Raw genomic sequence first — 12,532 nt, forward strand, 5'->3', positions numbered from 1 at the left:
TGGCATCAGAGGGTTGGTGAAGGGGCTGAGAAGCCTGCATGTAAGGGCTCTCTTGCCAGAAGGCCCAGGAAATTTGTGTGTATTGGTGACTTGCTTCCAAGTGTCCAGCTTGCCATTCCAAGTGGATCGTACGTGAATGCTGAGCCAAAATTCTTCTTTGGCCAGTCCAGTCTTACTGTCATCTTCTCCTACTGTCGTGTGGCCTTCAGACCCAGTGGATGCTGGCGTTGCCTGGCCATTTTTCCTCTGTCATTGCACTGCTGAATTCCACAGGGAGCTCGTGCTCCGGACTCTGCACACGCTGGGCTTCTGTGGCAGGATGGTGACATCACAGCCTTCTCTTCGGGGTTGGGTGTCACGGCAGAGTGACGAGCCGTGTCTGCTGGCCCCCAGGTCCAGCCGGGAGAGGAGGGAGGGAATGCAGAGTGCGCCCGCCAGCAGGGAGTCAGTCGTGAGCCTCGGGGCTGGCAAGCACGCCCTTAGGAAGCACAGGCTGGAGCCTGAGCTGCGCCAGGTTTCCAGATGCTAGTAACGTGCTCCCTTGGTTGCCTTGTAGTCCGTGCACTGGAGAAAGCGAGGTCGAGTGCCCAACTGCAGACCAACTACCCCTCCTCAGACAGCAGCCTCTACACCAACTCCAAGGGCAGCACCATCTCTGCCTTCGATGGGGGCTCGGACTCCAGCTCGGAGTCGGAGCCCGAAGAGCCCCAGAGCAGGAAGAAACTCCGGATGGAGGCCAGCTAAGCTGCGTGGGGCAGGCCAGCAATAAGAACTGTCTCCTCCGTCGTCTCCTCCTCTTGATTCATCGTTAGAACCCTCAGAACCTTCTAAGAGACTCTTTATTTTTTCTCTTTTTTTAATTTTTATTTTTATGTAGACGCTCTTGGACAACAGCTCTTGTTCTCCTTCCCACTTTCACTATTTTTTTTTTTAACTGTATTCCCTTCAGGGATTTCTTGTCCCCCCAGGAATTTTTAAACCAAAACACCCCAACTTGGCAGCTTTTTCTGTGGAGGACAGACGGCTGGCTGGACCTCTGAGCATACAATGTCCTGCCCAGCCACCAGCCCCTCCAGCCCACCAGGCACTGGCCTGGAGAATGCCTCTCCTCCTGCCCCACTTCTCCTTGACAGACTATGTGAATCTGTGAACTGCTTCAACTTCAAGAAGGCGATCAGTTTGGAGTAATCAGAATTACCCCTCTCCTTTGTAAGGATCTTTTTCTGAAAAGCTGTTTATTGCTCCTGTTGAGAAACCTGATCCTTGAAGAAGTTCAAGGTATAAAGGAAAGTGGGGACACATTTGCAGAGTCTGCGTGTGTCTCCCTCCTGCTGCTCTTGGCCGCTGTGTAAGCCTGCAGAGCCAGCTTCGTAGGGGGCCGAGTGACTCTTACAGTGCGGCCAGGAGACCAGTCATGGGGGAACGTTAGGGGGTGGGGCCAGCGGAGCATTGGGTGGGATGGGGGTTTTGTATTGAGAGCCAGTGATGATGTTTTGATATTTATTTCCTGCTACTGAAATTTGAATCTGAGTGAATTATCCCTGTTTCTGATGATGTCGGAATGGCATAGCAACAGATTCATAAAGTAATGATCAAATCTTCCTTTCTTTTCATGTGTATTTCTAAGAAATAGAGCCAACTGGTTTTGTAATGTAAATACCAAGAGCAATTTACCTGGTACTAAACCTGCACCCCAGTGTGGCCCCTGCCCCACCCTCACCCCACTTTCCTCCTGTCCTGGACCCTATCTCTCTCCCATTTTGTGATCCAGCCCTGGTTCTGGCTGCAGTCAGCAGATCCCAGTGAAGGGTATTGTGTGTTTAGGCCTCATTTCTTTGTCTTTCCTGGCATTTGCTGATTTCTAGTGTATACTCTGTAGTCTCTGTCTGTTTGATTCCATTCCATGGAAATAAAAAGTATGTTGTACATACTGCTGAAGAATTGTCTTGCAAGTTAAGGCTTCCCCCTTTACTATAAGACTATAAATAAAAACTTATTTTATCCTTTGTGGTGGTAGTGTCTTCTTGCCCCTGCAAAGGCCAAGGTGGCTGCAGAAGAGCATTCCTGTGTGGCAGCCCGCAGAGCAGGGGTTCTTCCTCAGCATAATCAGAGCTGCTCCCCCTTTGTTTTGAGGGCCCCACTCAGCCTGAGAGAAGTAGGTAAATGGGCAGTAGAAGTGTATTCACTGGAAAGAGACTTGGGGCTCCAGCAGGGTACAGTTACATTTCTGGATCCACTTCTTGCTAAACGAATGACCCTTAGGGGAATCCGTGTCTGGATGGTGGTACGGAGCCATGGCCTGGAGAGTTCCCATGAGGGAGAGGACAGAGCCGGCTGCCGCAGGCTAGAAGTCAAGAAGCCGCAGCAGGACCAGGTTAGCTCAGCCTCGTGGACTCAGCAGCGGCCTGAATGAGTTTAACCTTGAAAGGAAACAGACATTGCTAGAATACAGCTTGGTTTTGGTTTTCCTGTCTGGCTTTACAGGAAACACTGCTATTCCTAGACCAAGGAAGGAAGCGAAGTCGGCTAAGTTCTGATTCAGAGTGGTGGAGAGTGCTGGGCTTCGGTCTCCTGGATGTCAGACCTGTAGTATCTCTGGCCAGTTGGAGTTGATAGATCATTGCCCCTATTTCTACCAGAGATGGGATTGAGCTACACAACTGCTGATTACATTAGGAAAGCAAGGATCCTATTTATTCAAGGCCAAGGGAAGAGCTTTGGAATGAAAAAAGACTGGGAAGAGAGGTTGATAGAGCAAGCCTTCTCTGCCATGTTGTCACTGGCTGGCTGTGTATCTGGCCTTAGATGCAAATTCATCACACACACTTTGAGCCAGGAGGGGTGTTTGAACTGAACCATGGTGAATCCCTACTGCCAAGGAGCTGGGCATCCAGTAGGCAGGGACAGTCAAGCCAGCAGGATGTTCCAAGAAGCAGGCCTTGATTACAGGGTGTTGGGGCACTGGATGCTGAGTTTAGGCTTCCCTCAAGTTCCATTTTTTGTCTGTTTGTACCAGGAATCAAGCTCAGGACCTTGTGCTTGCCAGACTGGCACTGCCATTGGGCTATATCCCCAGCCTTCCCTGGAGTTCCATCAAGTAGAAGAAAAGGACATGGTCCCTGGTTCCCCTGAGAAACGAATCACCTGCTTGGTGTGCTTTGCGGACCCTGCAAGTGGAGGAAGCTGGTGTGGGCCGGACAGGAAAAAGGCTGCACAGTGCTCAGCTGAAAAGGATAAGCTCAGTCGCAGCCAAGTCCCTTCTGGCATCTGTCCCGGAAGCAGTGTAGGGCAGCCCCAGGACACTGGTCTAGCCAGGTTACCCCTTTCAGTGATGGTGATCTCTGTTTTGTCACTCCGATCTACATAGAGCTAAGTAACTTGTTGAGTCACGTGGTCCCTGCTGCAGGTGACTTCACTGGGGCCTGTGAAAAACCACCACGTTTTCTTGCAGTGGTGAGCTTGGTATCTTTCTACTTTGGCCGTTGCCCAAGTATTTGAAATGGCCCAGTTTTTAAAGTTGATGCGCTCATCCCATTGGAGCTCTCGCTTCAGTGGAGAATTAACTGGGCTCTAAGAGCTGTCATTTTACTTGGGACAGGCTTAAAATATAAGCCTGACTAGATGAGGCTAGGAGATGAGAGCCCTAGGGCTGCAGAAGCAGAATGCTGTTTCTAATGGTACCGCATGTGCTTTAAGCCTGGGTTCTGTAGGTTGCGTGCCTCCTGTCTCTTTCTTAGTGACTGTTCTCAGTCTGTGTCCTCATCTGTAAAACAGGGACAGTAATACTAGCCTTGGAAGGTGGTTCTGTGGGTTAAATGAGGAAGCTGCAAATGTGCCTGACCTTGGCTCCAGTGGCACACAAGTGCCAGCTGTCACCTGCACAAAATGCAGTGGGAACTGACTGCAGGATGGAAAGTCCAGCTCATAGGCACCTGCCCCCAGAGCATGTGTGGGTTGAGATCCTTGGCATTTTTTGTTAGGTTTGTGCGGGGCTGAGTATTAAACCCAGCCAGGGGCTTGCATATGCTGGGCAAATGCTCTACTACTGAGCTACATCCCCAGCCTGAGGGTTGATTTCTTGGATCACCAAATGCATCCCTCCCCAGTTGTATTCTTAAGATAGTCATTAAAGAGACGCGGAGGACTGGCCCAACAGATGAAGCCGAGGTTACAGTAATCAGAGTCCCTGTCCCCACTGGGCGACGCACAGCTGAGCTTTAGACACTTCTAGAGGCCCAGGAAGATTGCTCAGAAGCACCACAGTGGTACTGCTCAAAGTGGGGTCCTGGGGCCATTCCTGGGGTGCTTATTACAATGATGTCTAGCCTTCAGTCTGATCAAAAGGATTCTGATCCAACAGCCAGTCAGTCTAAACAGGCGCGCTCTCAGGCTACTCAGGTTTGACTCTGGAAGTATAACTCAAACGAGGCTGTAGGGAAAGTGAGGCACAGCGGAGCTTAAGTGCCAAAGCTGGTCTGAGGCCAGTTTTCTTATTGCTGCACTAGGAGCAAGGTGGGGGTAGCGGCGCCTCACCCCAGCTCCCTGCTCAGTCCCCACCATTCTCTCAGGAGTCCCCGGGACTGTGCCTGTCTTCGGGTCCCCAGGTAGGCTTGACATCACTCTCAGACCTCCCCCATTCTGCTCACGGCAGCCCCCATACATGGCACAGAGTCTTCCTTAGCTGAGAACGGTTTCTCTAGGCCGAGGAGGAGATCCAGATAGGGAAGATGTTTGCCAGCGCGGACGCTGCCGGATGGTAAGTGTGAATGTGGAGTGAATGAGGTCACCGTGTGGCCAAATGTGTGCAGGGGCAGCTCCTGCACTCCCCCCGGCCTTCCTGTGCAGGAGGGGGTGCTGGTTATTGGTGCAGTGGAGGAGTAAAGAGGCCACACACGATAAGGGCCTCTTTACAGTGATTGGAAGAAGGGAAAGATGAAGTGATCTGTGGCCTGGCTGTGTAATGGACCCTGGCTCTTGCTTCTCAGGACACATGTTTAGGAAACGGGCAGTGTCAGCATGGTCGGAGGGTGTTGTTCTTGGCCCCCGGGCATTATAAAGTTGAGTTGCCCCTCAAATGCCTTTGCAGGTCCTGGCGAGGGGTTCTGTGAGCCAGAAAAGACCTTTGACAAGTCCCTCAAAAAAAGAAGTCAAAAGAACTGAGACCAAGGTGAGCCTGCAGTGGAGGTGTTTGCCATAGCTAAGCTAGCATAGGTCCATTCAGGTTTCCTGAGTGTGTTTCAAAAGAATGGATGTGTTTTTTGATTTTTAAAAAATTTAATTAAAAAAGGAGAATGGCTCAACTCTCATAAAATACAGGGAGGGAGTAAGTTCATTATAGTGACTATTATAGTGGAGGGAGGCGGGGGCCGAGGAGCATGCTGGGTGTGTCTAGCGTGGCACCAAGCAGGTGGCCCTGGACAGTTCACAACCAGTCATTCAGGTCCCTCCTGTACCCTGGATGCCAGCTGGCCCAGCAGGCTTACTGTGACTGTGGGGCAGGGCTCGGGGAGGCAGAGTCAAGATCCTTTGCTCCCATGTTCACTGCAAGGACGGGGCTTTTGCATACCTGTGGCCATCTCTGGGCAAATTGTCCACTGTAGTCTCTATTACTTTTTTCCAGTAAAGGCCAGAGGGAGGAAAAAAGAATGAAGGATCTGATATTAAGAAATCTGTATCAGAACTTTTATTCCAGTGCTGAAAGCGGAGAGGGATTCAGCTCTGCCAAGGAAATGGACTGAGCAGTGCCAGCCTGTGAAGAGAGGTGTGTGCCTCAGTGCCAGCTCCTGCAGGGACCCAGGACCAGCTCTGTGTGCGGAGGCAGGTCAAGAAATCACCCCATTCTTACAGGCCCAACCACAGGCTCATGGCTCCTCCCCAGCCTCAGGGAGTCCGCTGGCTGGGCAGCTCCCAGCACAGCACTTCAAAGTTACTGTTTCCTGTCTCCTGGTGCCATCAGCAGCTCAGAGATGACAGGGGCAGATCTGGGGCCAAAGGACAGTGGCCAGCAGCTGTGGACCAAAAAGCCACAGCAAGGCCAGCCAACTGCAGAAGGGATGTCACATCCACAGTGAACACTTAGTGGGAGGCTAGTGGGAGATTGTGGGAGAAGGAGCTCTGGTTCTAGCAGCTGCACCCCATTTCCCAGCCCGGAAGTCCAAGACCAGGGCACTGTTCCATGTAGCACAGGGTGAGCAGTGGTGGGAAGGCTCCACAGGTCCTGCTGTTGCTGCCTGACCCTCTCCCTGCTCCTCCCCACTGTACTCTGCAGGGGCAGTGCCCTCGGCTTGGAACTCTCACCCTGCAGCAACTCCTGCCCCACAGCACACACCCTTGATACTCATCTCTATTATCACCTCCTCCCCACCCCATGCCATCCAGTGGGGAGGAGGCAGTTTATATGGCCTGGCCTGGGTCTTCAAGGCACTCTGGTTGAGACAGAATCCCTGCACAAGGCCCAAATGTGTCAGGGGCCTGGATGCAAGTCCAGCCAGGCCCTTGAGGAGCATGACAGCAGGGGCTAGGGAGGGCCAGCTCAGCTAGGCAGGCTCCTGAGCTCTCCTCCCTCCCTCCCAGCGGCACCACCCTGCGGCATCTAGAGAGGCTCCAAATCTTGTGATGGGCTGAATCACCCTTCCCATTCCACATATTCCTGACCCCTTAAGGATCCACTGCTTGAAAGATCAAGGGAAAGACAGAGAGGCCTTGCCAGCAAAGGTCCTAGACCACAGGGCCTCAGTCATCATGGGTGTCACCTTGTCCTGTGTGACAGGCGCTGGCCAGCATGGTCTGGGACAGTGCTCCTCCAGACTTCCCTGTCAGCAAGCTGTCACTTGGAGCCCTGCTCTGGTCTGGTGACTACAGGCTGCAGGACACCCTTTGTCCCACAGGCTGGGGCGTCGTGGTGCAGAGGTGGCAGCCAAGTGTCATACCCAAGATAACTAGCATGTGAGGGAGCGTGCTGATTGCAGAAAACATGATCAAAGGTGAGAGGACAATGTCCCAGCCCAGACGTACCATTTCCCAGTGTCAGTGGTCATTGACAGGCACCACTGCTCACAAAAAGGGAATGGTAGAGATGAATCATTATGATCATCAAGGAAGTGTGGATATGTCAGAGGGACACAGAGCCAACTGAAAGAGCTCCTGATGCCTAAAGCAGGAACAACTGGAGCAACAAAGTAAACTACATAGTATTGGAACATAGTGCAAAGAAGAATAAATATTTATGAATCCAAACCATATGATACAGTCACCCCTCAACTTTGGAGATTGCATGAGCCCCACATTATGTTCCAAGTCCCTTAGGGGACAGAGCATCCCTCAGATCAAGTCCCTTATGCATGTAATATATACATCCCTCCCTTATGCTTCAGCATCTCTGAGTATTTGTAGTACCCAACCCAGTTTACTGCTATGGAAATAGCTGTTGTAGTGTATTGTTCAGGGGATCCCATTAGGGGAAAATCTGTCCATATTCTGTACAGATACACTTTGTTCATATGCAGGATTTCCAATTTGCAGTTTGTTGGATTTATAGATGCAGGATTTGCAGTTACAGAGAGTCAACCAAATGACAATAAATAGGTGGAAAATCAATCCCATTATTATCAATCCCATCTCTATTATCACCTCCTCCCCACTCCATGCCATCCAGTGGGGAGGAGGCAGTTTATATGGCCTGGCCTGGGTCTTCAAGGCACTCTGGTAGAGACAGAATCCCTGCACAAGGCCCAAATGTGTCAGGGGCCTGGATGCAAGTAGAATTCCAAATAACTTACTTACTGTGCTCTCAAAGATGTGGAGCCTAAGGCCCCACTTGTTCCCTGTGAGCTACACATAGCAATTTCCTTCTAAAGGGCACAATATGGAAAGGAGCAAGAGGGCGACCTTCAGAGACACCTGACAAGCACTGCAGCCTCTGCCAGGTGGTCAGAGTGGACATTGAATGACAGATTGAGTTGGCAGCATGTGTCCTTGATTCATGAAGCGGCACGTTATTTCTGAGGTCTCCTTCCAAATAGCCATCACTGGATCTGCCACATGAAAGTGCCACACAAAGTCCTGCTGAGGGGTGTTCTGCAAAATACCTGACCAGTACCCCTATACCCTTCAAGACATCAAGGCCAGATGAGGTGACTGGACATAATGGGCCTTAAGTGGGATTCTGGGACAGAAAAATGGCATCAGGAAAAGAGTAGGGGTATTCAAATAAAGTGTGGACTTGAGCTAAAAAAGTATCCATTCTGTGACACACTGTTTAATGTCCGAGAAAATTACCTGATGGGTGTAAGAGAACTGGGTGTGCCATCCTAGAGGTGTTGCTGTCCATCTAAAACTAAGCCTGTTTTGGAAGAAATTTTAAAAGCCTATTTTGGGGCTGAGGTGTAGTTCAATAGCAGAGTATATGAGAGACCCTAGGTTTAAGCCCAAGAACTGCACTAAAATAAAATAAAAACCACCAGGGATTTAGCTCAGCAGCATAAGTGTCTGCCTGGCAAGTGCAAGGTCGTGAGTTCGATCCCTGGTGCAAAAAAATAAAGTAAAATAAAATAAGATAAAAACCCCACAAAAACAAAGCAACAACAACATCAAGAAACCTAACCAAACAAAAAACTTACTTTTAAAAATGCAATATTATTGCTCGGGTGTGGTGGCACATGCCTGTAATCTCAGCATCAGGCAGGCTGAGGTGACATAGTGACTTCAAGGATAACCTGAACTATAGTGAGACCCTATCTCAAAAGAATAAAAGCAAGCCTTATTATTGTGGGGAGATTTTTTTGGTATTGTTTGGTTTTGTTTTTTGAGACAGGGTCTTGTTATGAATTTAGGCTGGCCTTAAACTCACTTTGTAGCCCCAGCTGGTCTCTAACTCATGGTGATCCTCCTGCCTCAGCCTCCCAAGTGCTGGGATTACAGTCATGCACCACCTCATCTGCCTATTACTGTTATTTTGTAAGGAGACCTGTGTTTCCTTCGGGAGAGACAAGGGTGAGGGAAATATTCACAAGTTAGCCACTGACAGTGCTCTGTCCCTGCCTCCCTGGTCTCATTCTCAGATCACTGGAGAAGCGAGAGGCCTGAACACCTGGTTCTCTCAACCTTACGCATCAGCTGGTGACAAGCAGGGCAAACAGATGGCTGCGAGGAGTGAGGAAGATGTCCAGGAGCCGGTTAGACGGGCGCGGCTGCTTAGAGAAGATCGCGGTCAACTCCCAAGAAGACAACCTCAGCCTCAGCTTCGGCGTGAGTCACCCCAGGCCCCACTCTACTGGGTCAGCCCTGTCCGAGCACGCTTCGATTTCTGCCACTCAGAGCCTGAGCTGGGCTCCCTTCTCTTAGCCATCACCGTCCCAGCCCCTCTGACCCTTCCTTCTGAGGCTCGGGTGGGGTGGCGGGGCAGGCAGCAGAGCTGGGTCCAGGCACTGACTCTGACCCTTGACAGCCGAGGGACCGAGGTGATTCACTGAGCTGTCTAACCTGTTCCTCCAGTTGTAAAGGTTGTCCACCTGACAGAGCAGTCAAGGTCAAGTGAGGAGAGGTCAAAGACCAGGTGAGCCAGGGCTGCTCTCCAGAGGTGTGGTAAGGGTGTTCAGGAATTTCCAGGCTACCTTTATGACCTTAGGCTAATCTGGGGTAGTTCTGTATGTACCAGGATGCTTCCCATTCCAAGTGCAGATGTGCCTCCATTTACAACAGGGTCTTATCCCAAACCCATCCTGAACTAAAAACATCGTCAATATATTTACTACACTTTACCTGGGAAACGGTATAGTTTCCACCACATGCACTTTCTGTGTGTACCATTGTGGAGCTGAAAAATGCATATCAAGGGCCCCCAATGATAGTAAACCACATTCAGACCGGCTCACAGAACGGAGAACCTGGAGGCAGGTGGGCCATGGCCTGAGTGTCCCCGGAGTCTGTGTGCTTTCCTATTGGCTGCTTCCTTCCAGGAGGTTACAGGATGCCAGACACACATTTCACTCACAAGAGAGAGCTGCTTTTCCCTGTCATCGTGTGCCTGTAACTTCCCTTTCTTTAGACTATTTTAGATCACAGTTTGTGTGTTTGTTTTGGTATTGGGGTTAGATGCAGAACCTTCACGCTGAGCTGCATCCCCACCATCTTTTGAGGCTGGGTCTTGCTAAGTCACAAGTTGCCCACTCTAGGCTCGAACTTTCGATCCTCCTGCCTCTGCTTGGTTTAGGTCACATTCTTGGCTCCAAGACAGTCACTGAGGCTACAGCAAGCCAGGCTGACAGGCTTCCTCCTGAGTTACTACCAAATGCGACAGAATTCCTGGAGCACAGAAACAGATGGAAGAGCCTTGCTTTAGGGTGGAATGGATGCCACCTTTGTGCACTGTTTTCTGTCATGGCAACAGCCTGCTGAAAAGAGTCGTGGTGATCCATCTGTCCAGCCTGCATTTCCCCTTGGGCTTCCCCCCACATCTGTATTCGGGGCTTTTTTCCTTTCCCAGTCTCAAGGCTGTATGCTTCTGATGAAGCCCATTCCCTACCTGCACTAAAGCGCCTCCAAGATAGAGCGACCAGCCAGTCTGTGAAACTGATCCCACTGGACCTGCAAGGGAGGGTGAGACGGCTGGGTGCGCTGTCTGCTGAGTGCAATGCCAGGGCACCGTGCAGCTGCCAGCTTTTCCTGTGGCGAGAGCCCAAGGTGGGTGCTGAGGCCCTTCCACCGCCAGCCTCATCCCTGTACTTTTCGTGTTCAGAGTTGGTCGTTTCCTTTTTTTTTTTGGAGTCCTTTCCTCTTTGCTTTAAGTCAGCTGGGCCTGTTTTCTGCCTTCCAAAACAGTGTCTGAAATCACATTGTCCCCCTGCCAAGGCAGTCACTGCTGCTGCACAGTGTATGTGGCCCAGACTTTACAGAGCTCGTTTGTCATTTGACTCTAATATTACATGGAAAGCATTCCAGCCTTGAGAGACACAGCAGCATGGTGCGTGAATACAGATGAGATTTGGGCTAGATCAGGGGTAGGGAACTAAAGTGGCTCAGCTGTGTTTGTAAGCCCGTTGGACAGGGGATGGCCACGCTTGTGTGTTTGTGCAGTGGCAAATGGGAGCAGAGACCATGTGACCTGAAAGGCTGGAAACTGTAGTGTCATCTGCCTCTTCACCCCAAATGTGCTGCCCCTACGTGTAAATGGTGGACAAACACAGTATTGGGGAGCTACCAGCCCCGCTGACAAATCCGTGTCCACAAATGGAGGCAGCACTGGGCAGAGCGCCACAGTACGCCTGTGTCCCCCTAACACCACTAACACCGCTAACACCACTAACACCAAAGTACGCCTGTGTCCCGCTAACACCACTAACACCACTAACACCACAGTACGCCTGTGTCCCCCTAACACCACTAACACCGCTAACCCCACAGTACGCCTGTGTCCCGCTAACACCACTAACACCGCTAATACCACAGTACGCCTGTGTCCCCCTAACACCACTAACACCGCTAACACCGCTAACACCACAGTACGCCTGTGTCCCGCTAACACCACTAACACCGCTAACACCACAGTACGCCTGTGTCCCCCTAACACCACTAACACCGCTAACACCGCTAACACCACAGTACGCCTGTGTCCCGCTAACACCACTAACACCGCTAACACCACAGTACGCCTGTGTCCCCCTAACACCACTAACACCGCTAACACTGCTAACACCACAGTACGCCTGTGTCCCGCTAACACCACTAACACCGCTAACACCACAGTACGCCTGTGTCCCCCTAACACCACTAACACCACAGTACGCCTGTGTCCCACTAACACCACTAACACCACTAAGACCACAGTACGCCTGTGTCCCCCTAACACCACTAACATCACTAACCACAGTATGCCTGTGTCCCCCTAACACCACTAACACCAAAGTACGCCTGTGTCCCCCTAACACCACTAACACCAAAGTACGCCTGTGTCCCGCTAACACCACTAACACCACTAACACCACAGTACGCCTGTGTCCTGCTAACACTACTAACACCACTAACACCACAGTACGCCTGTGTCCCCCTAACACCCCTCCTTCTCAGCTCACTGTGTTCTCTGGAGATGGGGCAGGATCTGAGTGGTCTGGGCATGCAGCCCTGCCCAGACCACACCCAGTTTCCACTCAAGGCCCTGTGGCTTTCAGGAGTCTGGATGCTGAGCCACTGGGTGACCTACTCCCAGCAGGTGGGGTTGATGGAAATACAGTGGGAGTGATAGATAAGTTCTTTAATTTTCAGGGTTTGTTTTTTTGAGGGTCCCACTATGTAGTCTAGGTTGACCATGACCTCTCAGTGATCCTCCTGCCTCGGCCTTCCAAGTATTAGGATTACAGACATTTGTCACCATGTCTGGCCAACTTCTGTAGTGGAACATCAACATTATTATCTGTATATCTGACATGTAAAGCCAGTGGCTTTCTCCCTGGCCGTAAGCCAGGGAGTAGATAGTAACTAGATAGTCCCCCCAACTCTTTTTTGTGGTGCTGGGTGTCAAACCCAGGGCCTTGCACAT

General features: G+C 51.0%; 1 protein-coding gene across 31 annotated transcripts in view; it reads left to right on the forward strand.

Moving 5' to 3' along the window:
- Positions 1 to 12,532, forward strand: part of Max (MYC associated factor X) — a 73,878-nt gene that overhangs the window by 24,222 nt on the left and 37,124 nt on the right. For 13 of the 31 annotated variants that reach the window (XR_010044973.1, XR_010044974.1, XR_010044975.1 and 10 more), the window contains 2 exons: positions 9,060 to 9,246; positions 10,484 to 10,680. Coding sequence is in view for 22 of the 31 variants with exons in the window: in XM_063241495.1 (XP_063097565.1) it covers positions 9,060 to 9,246; positions 10,484 to 10,680 (384 nt within the window). In the remaining 9 variants the exon portion in view is untranslated. Of the gene's footprint in view, positions 1 to 556; positions 5,168 to 9,059; positions 9,247 to 10,210; positions 10,460 to 10,483; positions 10,681 to 12,532 lie in introns of those variants that run through there. The other 18 variants (XR_010044976.1, XR_010044977.1, XR_010044978.1 and 15 more) reach the window with 6 other exon arrangements.

Source organism: Cavia porcellus, unplaced genomic scaffold (genome assembly GCF_034190915.1).
Source record: "Cavia porcellus strain 051 isolate PalLab524CR breed Dunkin Hartley unplaced genomic scaffold, mCavPor4.1 scaffold_31, whole genome shotgun sequence".
NCBI classification, from domain to species: domain Eukaryota; kingdom Metazoa; phylum Chordata; class Mammalia; order Rodentia; family Caviidae; genus Cavia; species Cavia porcellus.